At 41.1% G+C, this 17,680-nt stretch overlaps 1 protein-coding gene across 1 annotated transcript in view; it reads left to right on the forward strand.

The window, feature by feature from the left end:
* The window catches only part of RTTN (rotatin), a 110,145-nt gene that overhangs the window by 80,527 nt on the left and 11,938 nt on the right, over positions 1 to 17,680 (forward strand). Inside the window, exons 37-45 of the mRNA XM_015562684.1 lie at positions 1,137 to 1,290; positions 4,397 to 4,534; positions 7,685 to 7,902; positions 11,442 to 11,547; positions 12,267 to 12,364; positions 13,711 to 13,834; positions 14,762 to 14,813; positions 15,543 to 15,561; positions 17,123 to 17,135. Of these exons, the coding sequence (XP_015418170.1) occupies positions 1,137 to 1,290; positions 4,397 to 4,534; positions 7,685 to 7,902; positions 11,442 to 11,547; positions 12,267 to 12,364; positions 13,711 to 13,834; positions 14,762 to 14,813; positions 15,543 to 15,561; positions 17,123 to 17,135 (922 nt within the window). The remainder of the gene's footprint in view (positions 1 to 1,136; positions 1,291 to 4,396; positions 4,535 to 7,684; positions 7,903 to 11,441; positions 11,548 to 12,266; positions 12,365 to 13,710; positions 13,835 to 14,761; positions 14,814 to 15,542; positions 15,562 to 17,122; positions 17,136 to 17,680) is intronic.

Raw genomic sequence — 17,680 nt, forward strand, 5'->3', positions numbered from 1 at the left:
GCAGGCCCCCCCCCTGCCCAGGCCTAATGCCTCTGGCCAAGGCATTAGGCCTGGGCAGCGGGGACTACCAGCTCCCCACGATCTCCCACTCTGCCCCTGCCCAGCTCCCCCCGGTTGCAGGCTCTGCCCCGCCCAGGCCTAACGCCTCTGGCCGAAGCATTAGGCCTGGGCAGGGGACCCCCAGCTCCCTGCGGTTCCAGGCTCTGCACCTGCCCAGGCCTATCGCCTCTGGCTGAGGCGTCTGGCCCGGGCAGCGGGGACCCGCAGCTGCAGCGGCCCCGTGATCGTGGGCTCCGCTTTAGGCCCAGGCAAGGGACCCCTAGCTTCCGGGACTGCCAGCTTCGACTGTGCCCAGCTCCCATCGCTGGCTCCACCCCTACTTCCTGCTATCACTGGCCAGGGCGGCAAAGGCGCCTGATTCTCTGATCATGGCTGGGGGGCAGGGCAAAGGCGGCCCCAGGGTTTCTGATCACTGTCAGTGGCAGGGGGCTTCTTCCTGCTTTCCCTTTCGCCTCCCTGCATTGTGCCTACATATGCAAATTAACCGCCATTTTGTTGGTGGTTAATTTGCATATAGCCCTGATTAGCCAATGAAAAGGGTAGCGTCGTACGCCAATTACCATTTTTCTCTTTTATTAGTGTAGATTAGTGTAGATAATTAAGCATTTGGCTACCTCCCCCAAACCCCAGTTTTGTACCTTGAAGAGTATTTTGTCATTTTTCTTTATTTCTTTGCAAAATTATAGGCTTTATGGCTTTGGAATGCCCTTTTCTGCTTCATTCAGAATATTGATTTTACAATTTAGCTACTTGAAAAATTATATTTATAAACCTTTCTAAGGGTTTTTTCTTTCTAAATGGAATTCAATTGTTGACTTTATAAATATTGTGTGGTTTGATGTTATTACAGTTGATGGTGGTTAATGTGGTCATTAACGATATGCTTATGAGAAAAATAATGCTTTGCTATGTGCTCAATTTAAGATCTTTGAAAATTATGATTACTATTTTTTTTGCCTTTTATTAACTTATTTACAAGGAAGTGACTTACAATGCATAGAAGGGTAAAATACATGATCACGGAGACGGGCTTTTCCTCTGATATGTTTGTTTCACTTATCTCCTTTTGCCAATAGGTGTCCTTTCTCCTCGAGTACCTGGCATCTTTGTCCAGGCTTTTGCAGTCATGTTTATTGGTAGATCCTGACCTTGTGATTCAGGATGAGCTTCTGAAACCTCTTATTACAAACATCATCCGAGTTCTTACCATATCCACCAAAGATCTGTTTGGTAAGCTTTATTTTTTTAATTTAGCATGGAAGTAAATAATATTGAGGGAAAAAATCTTATTCTGCATCAGATACTCACTTCAAGGTTACATTTTAGGTTGCTTTTTGCCAGTGTTTTGGGAGGTTTTATAATGTGTTTTATAGTTTGGATGTGGTAAGTGGTGCCAGGAGACCACCTGAGGGAAGTTTGTGGTGTAATAAAGGACCATCCCTGTGTTGTCAGTATAAATGGGGATAAAGTTCTTTATGGAGTGTGAGGGAGTACTATGAACTGTATTAAAATTTCTTATAAACTCTGCTAAGGCCAGGTGACCTAATAGCTCATTTGCAATAAGAATTATAAGCAAGTCTAGCATATAATACCAAATTTTTCTTAAGGTCTGAAAAGATTGAAAAATATACTGATTAAAAGTTGAATATGCTACTTAGTAGTAGAGACGATTAAAAAAAAGTAGGGCCTGGCCAGTATGGCTTAGTGGTTGAGTATCGACCTATGAACCAGGATATCATGATTTGATAACCAGTCAGAGCACATGCCTGGGTTGTGGACTTGATCTCCAGTAGGGGGTATGCAGGAGGCAGCCAATCAGTGATTCTTTCTCATCGTTGATGCTTCTCCCTCTCCCTCTCCCTTGCTCTCTGAAATCAATAAAAATATTTTTTTTAAAAAATAGGATTGTTATCAAAATTAATATGTAATACCTGTCTAAAATAGTTTATAATGAAGTAATTGATCATTTTGCAATTCTCTGCCTACCCATTCTTTCCTATCTAGTCCTTTGAATTTTATGGATTGGCTTGGTTTTAGGTCTGGTATGTGAATGTTTTATGATTCTCAGCTAAGCCAGTCCTCTGTGTCTCATCAGTGTTAGAATTGCCTCAATGCTAGAGGCATAATAACTTACTTCCTGAAAATTTTACACGTGGCAGTGATGTCCTAACTAAGCTAAGTAGGTTAGACCATGCATTCTCAAATCACCCCCTCCACCCCCTACAAAGGAGCAAAAATTGATTATTGGGTGAAAGGGATGGGAGAACAATTCTAGCTATTACAGTGGTTTGCGGCCCTCCAAAGCTCAACTCTACCCAATAAAATCTCATTCCCTAGTATTTAATTCTCTTACTGGGTTTTCTCGGGTATCATTTGAGAAGCATCAAATTGAGCTCATGGAAGATACACAAGATCAGTGCTAAAAAACTGATGGCTGCGACTGGAGGACTTGATTCAATGCTTGATCCCAACATCACAGGGCGAGAGGTGGCCTGTGCATCTTGGTTGCCACTGACTGCCTTGTGGATGTTCTCATTGATTTTATTGCTTTTATGTGTGACTTGGGCTGTGAGAATTAAGTAAAAATAGTATCTATATTATTATTTAATTACTTATATCAAATGCTGAAAAGAAAATGTCTATAATATCTGAATGCATATATAGTAAGTGGTTATGTTAAAAGTTACTTTCTCCTATTTAGCAAAAGTTAAAAGTTCCCTAAAAATTTTTTTTTCTGCTAAAATATTTTTTAAGAAATTAAAAATTTTTTCTGGAAAAATAAAAGTTATGAATACTATAAAAATTGGTTATATTTAGTATATACTTATATAATTTGCAATTTTCATATATAATTTGACACATTTTAATATATGAATAAATTACCCTAAAAGGTGTTCAGTTATAAAGTTAAATGTTAGTAGCTTTTTTAATTTAACTTCCAACTTAAATATTTTATTTGGCCCCCATAAACCTATATTGAATAAAATCAGTAAGCTTTATACTTACTCTTTTTATGTGTAAAGTCTGGATATACAGATAGTACATCAATAGATATATTATCTGTGAAATTAATATTTAATGGGGATGGTGATGAGAAACCATATGTCTAAACACTCTTATAGAGCTGATAATAACAAAAAGGTAGAGAAATACCAAGGATAGTTATCCAAACTGCCTGGACGGTGCTATTTCCAGATGCCTGGTGGGTGCTGAAGAACACCGAGAAGGAAGTCCTCGGTTTGCATGTTGATGGAGTTAGCAGCGGGCAGAGACTGCTGGTGGTGCGGGCATAGAAGACAGTCCTACAATACTGGCTACCCTCCAGCTCCCATGTGCCCAGCAGAGAGAAGGGACTAGCTGTTCTTACCCTAGAACCGAGGCTCCCAACCTTTTTTTGGCCATGCCTCACGTAGGCATCTCTAAAATCCTGATCCCCCTGTGACATATAATTCTTATTATTCAAAAAGCTAACTCCTATTCACGTGGAGGAAGCCTAAAAAGCCATTAACTTCATCTAAACAAGCTTTCAAAGAACATGGCATCCATGAAAGAGAAAAATAAAAGAACAAAAGGACAGTTGAAGTACTGAGGAAGAAATCACTAAGAAATAGTTAAAAAAATAATATAAAGTGATATGAAAAAATAGCAAAGTTTCAAAACATAGAGAACTGAAATGCATAAATATGTTATAATATATATTTATATACTATATATGAGGCCCCTAGAAACATAAGAAATGTAAAAAATCCACTGTTAATAACTCATTTTTGAATTGTCCCCCTGTGGGGCGTGTGCCCTGCATTGGGAACCACTGCCCTAGAAGGTTCATTAGGCCATTGTCAGCCATAGGCAAAGCAGCAGATCCTCTGCTGTGTCATAGCTTTCTTGTAGGGCAGTACTCTTCTGGTTCTTCAAAGAAATTCTCTTCTTTGCCATGACCTTGGTATACACAAAGTTGCTAGAGGGGAAGAGAAAACAGGAGAACCTTCACTTTTATAGAAGTAACACAAACAACGACATGTTTTTACAATGTGCCCAATAAGAGTTTCTGAAGTTATGGCTCAATATTCAGTTTGTCATACTTCCTGATTGTTGTTGAATGTGCTTTAATAAGAGAAGATGTGCCAGTGGGTGTTTATTTGTGTATAGCAAGGTGGAAGAGAGAGATATTTAAGAAGCAATACATAATTGAAGTAAATTCATGCTGAATTCTGTCTCCATTTGACAAGTACATCCCTCTTATTTTAAATGTAACGAAGTGGCTTGTGAGTTTTGTATTTTAAAAGGTTCTTTTGCTTTGCGTTAATAACTTGATATGTCTTGATTAACTTGATAGATGCAGAGTTAGCATTGGCATTTTACCAGACATGGACACATTTATTTAACCTCCTGGCCACATTCCTGAGGAAAGCAGGAACTGCCTCGCTGCCACCCATCACGACGGGTCTGGCCGAGCACTGGGCGGCAGTGGTTGGTAAGGAGCTGCTGTCACTGGTTTGGGGTCTTCTGCTCATAACAAATGAAGATAATCGTTAATTATGATTTTATATAATAACTAGAGGCCCGGTGCACGAAATTCGTGCACTGGGGGTTGGGGGTCCCTCAGTCCAGCCTGCCCCCTCTCACAGTCCAGGAGCCCTCAGTGGATGTCCTACTGATGGCTTAGCCACAGTCTGGCAGCAGAGGCTTGGAACAGGCGCCATGTGTGTGTGTGTCCACTGGGGCCTGCCCCCAGCCGCACCACGTAGGCTTGGAGCAGTTGCCTCGTGTGTGTGTGTGTGTTTGTGTGTGTGCCCCCACTGGTGGCTGCCCCTAGCCATGCCACAGAGGCTCGGAGCAGGTGCCCCGGGTATGTGTGTGTGTGTGTGTGTGTGTGTGTGTGTGTGTCCATCCCCAATGGAGGCCTGCCCTCAGCCACGTCGGAGGCTCTGAGCAGGCACCCTGTGTGTGTGTGTGTGTGTCCACTGGGGGGCCTGCCCCCAGCCACGCCGTGGAGGCTTGGAGCAGACACCCCTCTGTTTTGATCTCTCAGGCTCCTGGCCGTGCCTGCATGTTGTTCTCTCTGTTGAGCGGCAGCCAACACGGGCTGGAAACTTGGCTTCCTCCATTGCCAGGGGCAACCCAAGCCTCCAGCTCCGTGGCCACCACCATCTTTGTTGGGTTAATTTGCATACTTGCCCTGATTGGCTGGTAGGTATAGCAGAGTGACACCAATTTGCATGTTTCTCTTTTATTAGTGTAGATATATTCTCTAAAATTAAGTAATTATGGCATGGCCCATGAGAGAGAAACCCAGGTGCTTGCTTCAAGACATTTGTAGTGCTCTTGAGCCCCCAAAGTGCATTTTAGAAAAATTGAAACACATTTCAGGGTACCAAAAAACAGGTAAGAAAAGCCTGTGGCATTATGAAGATACAATATGACATGATTATAAAACAATGAGATAGATTTTGTTGGATTGGCATGAAAACTGGGCTCTTGCCTCACATGTGTGCATTTAGTGTGAGTAAATCTGCACATAGCATCCCGTGTACAGTCACATGGAGACTTCTAGTAAAAGTGTCTAATCTCAAGTCACAGGGCTTTTCTTACAACACAGAAATGTAGTGTAGTTATTTTTATGTTTTCCATATAATGGTTACTGACTAGAGTAAATAAATGATTATTTTAAAAATAACTACTGTCTTTAATTTTTCATAAAGTCTCATCTAAATTTTTGCATAGCAGGAGCCTTTTTTATATAACTGTTTATAAGTAACATATGTGTTACTTTAAAATAAATAACCAGTTTAAAAGTGTCCATAATCGAATTTAAGTTTCCAAGTTCTCACTAATTCAGTTGACTTGTTTCCACATTTTATTTTATCATTTGGTCATTCTGTAAAATTAAATGGATGATATATATATTTTAACCAGAGTGTAGTACTGAAGTAAGATTTATAGGGAAATACATGTTCAATAAGAAATGGAATTGTTAGATTCCTCGATATAGGAGTTCTGAGTTTACTCTAAGGGGAATAGCATCCATTTAGAGATCATTTTTTTGTTAAAAGAGATAAATATTGGAAGAGATTGATTGAGTGAGTGAGACTGAGATTTTCCTTATGCATCCACAGGGTTTATTTACCACCTGAGTCACTAATACTGTAAAGCAAGGTGCTTTATGGGGCTCATGGGGCACCTCAGCCAGCTGGTCCGCATGGTCCATCACCTGTTCTGTAAATATACTTTTACTGGAATATGGCTGCACGGAACTCGTTCCCTCACTGCCCAGGCTGCTCTCCTGCCTTGGTGGTAGTGTCGAGCAGTTGTGACAAAGGCCCATGACCCACAGAGCTTACAATATTCATTCACTCTCTGGGTCTTGGCAGAAAAAGTTTGTTGACCCTGATCTAAGCCTGTTGACCTGACATTCTTTCTCTAGTGATAAAATAAAGACATATTAAATTCAAAGTCTTTCTGCAAAACACACAGAGAATTTTAGATAATGGTGCTAATCAAAAGTAACATACTACATGAACAGTTAGCTTTGATAATAGTGATGTTAATGAAATCATAACTAATAAAAATTATCATTGATATTCCTTGCCATGGAGTTATTAGTTTTTGTTTGCTTTTTTTCTCTATTTCATGTACACATATACATTTAAAATACCCTTTGGTCACTCAATAACTTACGTTGTCTATAATAATCTTTGCTCGAACTTGACTAATGTATAGGACATTATGTACATGAACAGAATTCTCATGAAACCCCACTGCTGATTAAATTATTTCCTTATGTTACTTAAGAACATAAAAACTTCTGTAGCCTAAATCTAGGTAGAAGTTCTCATGGTTACAACTCTTACACAAGTATGAATCCAAAATAATATAAAAGTAAGACAATAAAATTATAAACCAGCGCTATCAAATTAATAAAATTAATGTAATGAAGCAAATGTTCTTTTGATTAAATTAATCAGTGCTCACAACAGGAAATGAATAATGACTGATTCAGTGTAGGTTCTTCTGAGTTGGTTTGCCTATTCTTTCCACTCTGTTGTTTGCAGATGGGTTCATCTCACTCTGTTCTTTCAGAGCTACTGTGAAACCATGGTTCCTGCATTGGTCCAACACTGCATTCTAAGTCTTGCTTTAAGTTGGTTGGCATCAACTTGTTTGAAAGTGGAAACACAGCCACACTTATAAGGTGGTAATCTAGATACTTTAGAGTATAGTTACATTAACTTTTTTTTTAAATTTCAGAGAGAACGGGAGAGGGAAAGACATGTGCCCTTGATTGGAATCGAACCTGGGACCCTTCAGTCTGCAGGCTGATGCTCTATTCACTGAGCCAAATCAGCTAGGGCTACATTAACTTTTTTTAGATTAACACTGAAATAAAAATTAAAAAGTTAACTCTAGAGCTCAGATAAAAAGGATGAAACAAAAATTAAGGAGATTCCTTGATTCAGTATGTTGTCTTAGTACTATTCAAATTACTTTTAAATAGTAGAGTTATTCTTGTGATACTTAAACTACTGATCACTTTACTTAATTAAAAATTAATCAGATCAGTCTGATTCACTTTTTTTGGAGGAAATTTTTAAATATTTACATATGGAATTATCCTCTTTACTAGATATGTTCTGCAAATGTGTGGGTTTGTCTACTACCAGCCCCTCTCTCTGCACTGCCAGCCTGCAATTCCTCTCTATTCTCTTGACTGAAGAAGCAAAGAGGCGTCTTCGGGATAAGGATAAAACAGATTCATGCCCCAGTTCAACAGTGGCTTCACTTCTTGATAAAACTCAGGAAAACCAGAAGTCTCTAGAACGACTTACTGAAGCCATTATTCAGGTACGTGATTTTTTGATTTTTTTAAAGCTTTACTCTCACTCTCAGACCTGGTCATGTGGCTCAGCTGGTTGGAGCCTCATCCCGTACATCAAAAGGTTGTGGTTTTGATCTCCACTCAGGGCACGTGCCTAGGATGTGGCTTCGATCTCCCATCAGGGTGCATACAGGAGGCAACCGATTGTTTCTCTCTCTCTCTCCTTTCCTCTAAATCAATAAACATATCCTTGGGTGAGAATAAAAAACCAAAACAAAAATAAAACACTTTACTTTCAGTTTTGGTCTTATAAAAATATTTTTAATCATTTGATTTAAAAAGTAATTAGTACTCATGAACATTGAAATAAGAGAAGAGTATATAAAGTTAAATTATTTCCAGTGCAGTTCCTACCTCTAATGTTGACCAGAATATTATGTAAAAATTCAGAATGAAGTATTAGTGATCTAAGCCCAGCAGTTCAACACAATAGTCTGTCATAAGGCCACTGGATATACTTTGGGGATGAAGGTTTAACTCACAATTTATTGCTATGTTAATATCTTTGAAAATATGTTCACCTAAGTGACATTTGATTTATATAAATGAACTAGAGGCCCGGTGCACGAAATACATGCACTAAGGGGAGGCGGGCACGGGGGGAGTGGGTCCCCCAGCCTGGCCTCTCACAGTGCGGGAGCCCCGCGATCGATCGCCCCAAAGAGGTAGCTCCTACCCACCCTTCCGGGGCTCCTCAATGGATTGCCCCAAAGAGGTAGGCCGGAGCCGCAGAGGCAGCGTCAAGTCCCCGCCCACCTGTGTGCACCTGCTGCACACCCAGCCTCCTGGTGATCACTCATTATGGTGTGAGGATGTCACAACCACATAGGCTTTTATTAATAGGATTACATGTGTTTAAGGGGGTTATGTTGATAGAAGTAGGCAGACCTGATTGTCACATGTGTGAGAAAATGCCCCCCTTCCAAGCTTTGATACCTGTTTTATCTTTAAAATTTTTTTTTGTAATCCTAAAATATGAACCAAGATTTTTGTTTCATCAAAAACCAAAAATCACTGTAAAGTATTGTTATTTTATAAATAGATTAATCATGAAAGCAAGTGTTTCCTAAGTGGCACAATAGTGTTTTCAGGTAGAAGATATTACCATACTTTCCAGTTTTAAGAATCCTCCTTTGCAGTAACCATGTGGCGTCCTGCTTTTGTCTTCTCACTGAGAGGTGGAACTGTAGTCCACTCTCACGTTGAGGTTTTGCTTCCATTTCCGAGGGAGCAGAAGGTGCTTCCTATCCACTGACTTACTACCATCCCTTTGCTGCTCAGGATTTAGCCACTTTTGCCCTTTTCTGCCTGAGAGCATCCTGCGGATACAGAGGACTCCCTGTGCACAGCAGACTTGAGCAAGTTAGAACGCAGACAGGCAGACAGAGGCAGGGCAGCTGCCCGGCCAGCTCAGACCTGCCGGGGAGGGGTCACAGGGCTCCTCACAGGAGCTGGTCTCTTGCCCAACAGACTATGACTGCCTCTGAGCGCTGATAAGGAGCCTAATAAGGGGTCCCTTGATGTTTCCTCTTCTGTCTCTCTCTGCAGCAGCTCCTTCAGAAACTGGATCTCTAGGGGAAAAAGACCTCAAAACATTTCTCAATGTCACTTCTCAGGAGGCCACAGCTTTCCTGTAGCAATGACCCTACTCATTCCACTCAATTTTTCTTCATTTAAAACCAAAACTGGACACTGTTCCACTGATCTCATTCTCCATCAGAACAAGAGGTTTTATGCCCAATGATTAATTGAGCCCGATTTTGTACCTGAAAGAATATAGTAACAGGAAACTCAGTCCACACTTTGGCAAAAGTCCTCCCCCAGCTCCTATCCAAAGCATTATTAATTTTGGAAATTTGGCTCTGGTGGAGCACTTTTTTCTGAGGAGGGGGTCCTGGCTGTCACAGACATGCTCTTCTTCAGGGAGTTTGATGACTCATGGAGCCAACATGGATTTCTTTCCTTTGATGAGGATGGGGTGCTGACCCCACCCCTGTTCATGCCAGCATGCCAGCAACTCTGGGAGCCTTGACCACAGCCATGGCTGGTCCCTCCCGCCAGTCCTGACTGGGTGAATTCAGAGACCTGCAGGCTGGCTGTTTTATTCCCCAGCTACTTTCTCTTGCTTGTTAGTGGTACTGTGTTTCAAAGAACTATAATTGGACTTGTGATAAACATGGATCCAAGTAGGGATGATGAATCAAGTTAAAACAGTGCATGTAGAAGAAACGTGTAGGAATTTGTTTACCATGCCCTTATTTTTCTCTAATTTTTAAAATAATACTATAAAAATTATTGTTTATAATCTTTTGCTGTTACCTTCTTGGTCAAGGAAAATGAGCCACAGGGTACCTCAATGATTTTCCTAATGACTAGCTAATTTTCCCCTCCATTTCTTCCAAATTACAAAATATATAAAGTATTCTAAGGATATGGATACATTAACCAATTATTTAAACTGTGTTTCTTAATAATTCATATTCTTTTTGTGCATGTAAACTGTAGGACATGAATATGTAATATTCGTTAAAGGGCCCAGACCAATTTAAGACAAAGTAAAAAAAGGAATTGTATCTTCATTCTACAGTTAGTTGATGAGTAGTACTTTTCAGCGAGATCAGTTTGATTTTTCTCAAATTACTGACGTGCAGTTTCAATAAGTATGTGTAGAGAAGAACAGTTTTCCTATTATTAGTGAAGATTGAGTTTATAGACAAATTAGGATTCTCATGGTTGACTATAGGATTTACTCCAAATTATTTCATCATCCTATAATACTTCCTGCCTCTCCCCCCTTCTTCCTGGTTACACTCAGCATGATCTTTATCAAGCACCCCTGGCCCCAGGCATCTAACATCTAACCCACTGGCCAGGTTGAGACCTGCCTGTGGGGGCAGCAGCCTGAGATGTCTAAAGTGGAATCACTGTCCCCTCTCTGCAGGTGCCTCCGGTCACATTGGCAAGTACAAGCCCCAGGTGAAAGTGGAGTTGCGTCTAGTAATTATGCTGTCGTATATTTTATGTCAAGTTATCATTTAAGCTCAATTTTAATCATGGCATTCTAAGGCTGGATCATTTTGAAAATTACTGGTAGAAGGGAAAGTTACGAAATTTGAATTACCTAATATTTAGAAATCAAATTGTGAACTTCTTGATTCAGATGCTGGAATTGATGAACCCCTTAAAATTGTAGTAAAATGTGTACATATACCCACATGAGAATAGTATCACAAAAGATTTCACCTGAATTGAGTCAGGTCTTTAGAGCTAGAACACCAGTAAATGGGAAGCACAGAAGAGCGAAAACGAGAAAATCTTCACAGGGCAACAGACAGACACATCTAGAATGTGGGCATTCTGTAGTATGACCGATCACGTTTACTCGATGATAGGAGGGTAGCAGCACCAATGAAAAACCCTGGTGGGGGGGTGTGGGGATCAGGGAGAAAGGCAGTTGGCCTAGATTTAGGGGACATAACGTGCAGGTATTCTGTTATCTTCACAGTGCTACGAAGGGAAACCCCCCAAAGATATCTTGAAGAGAGTGGCTGCGAATGTGCTGTTGTCGCTGCTGGCTGTCAGTAGGAGGGCTCAGAAGGTCGCTTTAAAAGGTGGGCTGCCTGACCACCGTGTGTTTTTATGCCATATGTCAATTCAGGTTTACTGCTTTTTTGTTTTAAGTTTTTATGGACTCTAAATTTAAAAAAATGTACACCGTCAGGGCTGCTAAAAAATAGTTAAATGTGCATTACTTTTAAAATAAAAAGATTATACATGTAGAGTATTTTTTTGTGCAGTGATTCCTACTCTAGAGAATATCTAAATATTATAGAGGCTCAATAAGTAACACCACTCAATTTTATAATAATGTTAGTGACCACAAGCACATGTTACATACCTGAAATAAAAAGCACACCACATAGTTCTGATGGTGACAACAATAGTACTAGATGAACCTGTATTTTAATATGAATTCCCCCCTAGACAATTGCAGTTTCTCTTCTGGAAGGAGAGAACACTGGCCTTAGAGTTGGAGGACAGTAATAGCACCATCAAGTCCACTAATTTCACTTGTGATTTGCTACTGAAACAAATTATGCATTCCTCAGAAAGTAATTGGATTTGGGGAGTACTATAATAATTTGAAAACAAGTACGCTTTAGCATATTAGTTCTCTTACATTTTCCTTCTGATTCATTATTCTCTCACTGAAAATACTGACATGGAGCTGGTCAGGAGTAAAATGTAATTTCTGAGAATTTGATACATGTGGTGTTGGCTTACTGGGAAATGGCATATCCTTTTGTTAGTTCTGGTTCTTGTCTTTCAGCCGATCTCATCGACAACTGCATTGAACAGATGAAGCACATCAGTGCCCAGCTGAGCCTCGATTCCCTGAGGCCAGGGAAAGCCGCGCTCAGGAAAAAGGTGGCAGATTCTAGAACTCTGCACGCGTAGGGAATCCTCTCGCCAATGTCCTTGTGCTTAGAAATGACACCAGCATTTGGTTGAAATGAGTGTCTGATTTAGAAGGAAGGCACAGATAGATTAATGTGATTTCTACATTAGCAGGTTGTGTGTGTGTGTGTACATTTAAGTGAAATGTATATATTATATAGTTGTAAACATTTTGGAGTGTGCCTGATAAATTTTATATACAACTGAAAGAAGATTTTTCATAGTGAGCACAGGCACACTAGGAATGAGCTGTAACTCACTGTGCCAGGCACTGTTCTAACATCTTCCTGTTTACTACCCCGTGTCCACTCATGACAACACTGTCATATAACTAGTAATTGTTAAAGCCAGTATTTGCCCGGATCCAGGTGGTTGGAGAGCTGACATTCCTAACCCCTGATGATTGCTTTCCGTGATGTCTGAGTGTCTCTTTCTAGCGTTGAGTCTGCTGGACTCAAATGGCATGTCCATATAAACTCAAAATAGCCATTGCTGTCACATAAAAACTGTTAATAATAATAACTCTGGTTAAAAAGATCTGCCACATAGGCTCCTTGAGAAAATGGACGTGTGTGTATTTATGAACACAAATATACATGTATCTATATAGCCAAGGCCAGTAGAGCATGCTTTATGCAATAACTAGTTTCTGCTGCATTTGATTATACCAGCCGTGGGCAAACTACGGCCCGCGGGCCGGATCCGGCCCGTTTGAAATGAATAAAACTATTGAAATAAAAGACCGTACCCTTTTATGTAATGATGTTTACTTTGAATTTATATTAGTTCATACAAACACTCCATCCATGCTTTTGTTCCGGCCCTCCAGTCCAGTTTAAGAACCCATTGTGGCCTTCGAGTCAAAAAGTTTGCCCACCCTGGGTTAGACACTGAGAGAAAGCCATGTGTCATAGTTGTACTGACGCAGGGTGTTAGGTGTGCGCAGTTTCTTTTCCTGCCGTCTCTCTTCTCCGGGCAGAGGCCTTTACTTCATCATGGAGAAAGTCAGCCAGCACTGATATGATTGAAAACCAGTCAGTACCTGCTTCATTTTATTGAGAGGGAGCATGGAGTTTATTATATATCTCAGTTCCTCCATGCTCGATAGAACAGAAATGGCTTTTTCATGGTGGATGCACTTCTTGAGATTCGGTCACCTTTCAGAGATCATTACCTTGTCAGTGCCTGCAAAGTGATGGTGGTCAGGGCAGCGAGCACATGGCTGCATGGTAATGGGACCAAAGGGAAGGGATGCTGTACATAAAGGTGGAACACGCCCTTGTGCTCACATCCTTCAACTGCTTCTCTTTGAACAGGAGGATGGCTTTGTTAAAGAGCTAAGCACTGCCATGCAGCTTCTGAGAAACTGTCTCTATCGGAATGAAGAAGGTAAAGTAAGTAGCGCTACTTCTCAGATTTTTATAGCAGTTTCATTTCTCTGTGAGATGATGTAGATGGGAAAATAGAAAACTTTAGTGTTAGATGCATTGTTGATTGTTCTTGGAACTCCGTGTTCTCAGAATCTTATTCTTCAGCACTGATGACAGTTCTTGCTTACGGCAGCATTTTAGCTTTGTCACTGAAACTTGGGCTTTGGATGAGGGTTTGTTAACTGCTCAGACAGACTTGAGCCTCTTTCTGCCCTGTTGTGCATCGCACTGGCTTCTTTCTGAGATGGAATGAATGGTTGTGCTTATCTTCTGAGGCAGGACATTTTCAGACAGCTTTCCAAGGGAGTAAGCGGAGGTGTCCGTTCACAAGGAAGGTGACAGTGTCTCCCGCTTCTGAGCAGAATATGCTGCCCGCTGTTGCCGAGCGTGGCCCTGTTCCCCTTATCCATCTCGGGAGGCTCTTCCCTCCAGCTCCAGGGCTCCCCCTGCACATTGACTCGGCCCCACCTGGGGACCTCTGAGATGCTGCACTCTGTCTAAGCGCCCATGCCGCCCCTGAAAGCCCGTAGGTGCACTGCACAGGACTCAGTGTCTCCATACCCTGGTCATAGTGATCCAGCCCTCTGAAGCATTGGCTTTCTCACAGAAAATGAGTAAGACAAAGACATTTCAAGAACTTCCTTTAAAAATAATGTCTCACCCTCTTTTGCTTTTACTTGGGATAAAACTGGAAAGCACACAGTATTTGGAAAATGAACACCTTGAACACCGAATCCTTAAGCCGTCTTAAATGATTGCCCAAGACACATGACTGATAATTTGTACTTCCAAAGTTTGATGGGATTTAAGTACTTAAACATTTCATTAAAATCCCCTACATACGAACTTTTTACTCAGAATAGAGGTGACCTTTATTAACCTTCAGATCCCTTGTGCAGCTGTTATTCCTCCGTGACTTGGGGAAGGCCTGGGTCAGACCTGCTTCTCTGGGTTTGGAAGATGCTAGCTTGGGCCCTGGCACAAATATCGTGTTCTCACTTGTAACACGTTAGCCAACTATAAAAAGGCAAACCATTTCTGCATATCTAAGTTGTCGATAAGGAATAAATCCAAAAGAGAATATTTAGATTACTCTTGAGTATAAATAAAGTCTGATGAGGCAAAGATTCTTAATTTCTTTTCTACTCCAACTTACACTTCCATTACTAACTGTTGGCCACTCTTATGGAATTTCACTGATTGATCCACCCTCACCCTCCCCCAGAGTCTGTATACTTGTAACATTAACGAATTTTCATACTGGGATGGTCAGTGACTGGGAAGTAAATGAGTTAAACAGTGGACAAGGTTAGAGGTAGGGGCAGTGGTAGTCCAGGCAAGAGATGACGAGGCAGGTAGAAGAGGGAAGCAGGGTGGAGAGTAAATCTGAGAAGGAGGAGAAAGGCAGAGTGACTTCCAGGCTCTAGATCAAGCATGTCAAACTTGCGGCCCGCAGGCTGTGTGCAGCCCACAATGAGTATTTTTGTGGCCCAGCCAATATAACGGTATATAAGAAACATTCTAACAAAAATTTTTAACTTAATTTTTATAATATCCTGTTATATATAATTATTAATAATGAACTACAACGTTCGCTAATGACTGATTACTATAATTGTGTTGCATTCATTTCCCTTACGCGCCTTACGCACAGGCGCACCATTTCTCTCCCTAATACTAGCAGCGAATATTTTAGCAGCCGAATGTCACGTCATTAGTCTTGGACTGACTTGTTTGGTGTGCGCAACAGGAAATATTTTGCTTTTGGAGAATAAGAAAAATAGGTTTATTTGCGTTACGCTTACTGATTTGTGCAGTTATTCAGTGTCTGGTAAGTTAATGTTCAAGAAAAAATATTTTTATTTAAATAGTCTATTATTTTATGTTAATGATTACTCATTTCAGCCCTTTGTATTCAGCATGTCTCTATCGAAATAAACCTACATTTCTATGAAAATGGGAGCTTTTGTTTTTTTTGCAGCCCACATAAACTTAAACCTTGTTTATTTGGCCCGTGTTAGCCTTTGAGTTGGACATGCTTGCTCTAGGTTGTACATTCTGGAATGAGCATAGGTGTGAGAGAGCCTCACATTCAGGTCTGACACATTAGCACAGTGTCTGTGGGCTGTTCGGGTAGAACATGGCTGGTTATCAGTAGATACATAGTTCTGGGCTCTGAGGGGTGAAACAGGCTGGGATGTTAGGGGTTATCAGTACATAGGTGCTGTGCGTAGCTGTGACTATTGTTGAAATTTCCCAGGAGAGTGTAGAGTGGAAGTCCAGGTCATATCCTTGGAAAATATAATGAAGAAAAGAACGGAGAAGGGAATGCTGGAGAGAGTTAGTAGATAATCCAGGTTAGAGAGGATCCAAGGAGGTAAAGGAAAAAAGACCTATAATAGATGAGGGTTTGGTAACTGCAAAGATGAGCGTGGCCTTCTTAATACCATACGATGGAAAATATGCCAAAGTAAGCTGAAGATTAAGTAACAGGTGGGCAGTGACAGCAACGAGGGCATTCTTTCTAGAAGCTTGGTCTAGAACAGCCGTGGGCAAACTATTTGAAATGAATAAAACTATTGAAATAAAAGACCGTACCCTTTTATGTAATGATGTGTACTTTGAATTTATATTAGTTCACACAAACACTCCATCCATGCTTTTGTTCCGGCCCTCTGGTCCAGTTTAAGAACCCATTGTGGCCCTCGAGTCAAAAAGTTTGCCCACCCCTGGTCTCGAAGCAGCATTCTAATTTAGGACACATAACATTAACGGAAGTTGGTCTGTGTGTTCGTTTTTCTATGAACAGTTTGAATGTGAACAAGAATCAAACTAGGGACTAGTTATTACAGAGACAGGGAGAAAAGAATTAATTCATGGATCAAGAGCCCTGAGGGGCAGGTGGGCTGTGTTCCAGAACACAGATAGACATGTCAGTCTCCAGCACAGGAGATGCCGTTCCTCACTGCCAGTCAGGATGGCTGAGTGGGCAAAACACAGGTGAACTGTGAGGACACAATGCGGAGTAGAGAAGGAGCTTACACCTGCTCATTTCTGTCTCAACTGAAACAGAAGCAAGGTCACCTGCCGCAGTCATAGGGCTGTGTTCAGGCCCAACCTCAAGAGGAGTGGGGAGCACGGGAATGGCTGGAGTAACTTACCACTCTCTTCTGCCATTGATGTTGCATGAAATTCTGTAGGTTGTGTGTATTGATATGAGCTCTCACTTGTGTGCCCACGGGCCTGCAAATTGCCTACTGATTCCAGTTCACCTAAAATGGCTGTTTGCTGCAAATAGTATTTTCCCAATGGTAACTGATCTTTGTAATAAAAACTATGGGTTACTTAAGAATTTGATTTAGCATGCTATTTTAACTGAATTTTATTATACTCAGATGACTTAAAAGCAGTAATCAACCCCTGCCCCATCTGTTTCTATCTGTCCACATATACCAGATCTGGGTACACACACATTCACACAGAGGGGGAGGAAGTACTCGTCTATCAAAATGTTTATTTACCAGGAAATCCCATTTCTTAACCATATCAGAGCATTTACAGTTATTCAGTGTGCGAGATGGCACCCTCCTGCTTACCTGGCGTGTTCAAAGCTGTTTTTATGCATTTCTTTTTTTTAAATGTGTTTTTATTGATTTTTAGAGAGAGGAAGGGAGAGGGACAGAGAGATAAAAACATTGATGAAAGAGAAACATCATTAACTGGCTGCCTCCTGCATACCCCTCACTGGGGATCAAGCTTGCAACCTGAGCATATGCCCTGACTGGGAATCAAACCTGTGACTTCTTGGTTCCTGGGTCAGTGCTCTCCCATTGAGCCACAATGGCTGGGCAGCCAC

The sequence above is a fragment of the Myotis davidii genome, unplaced genomic scaffold, assembly GCF_000327345.1.
Source record: "Myotis davidii unplaced genomic scaffold, ASM32734v1 scaffold96, whole genome shotgun sequence".
Classification (NCBI taxonomy): Eukaryota; Metazoa; Chordata; class Mammalia; order Chiroptera; family Vespertilionidae; genus Myotis; species Myotis davidii.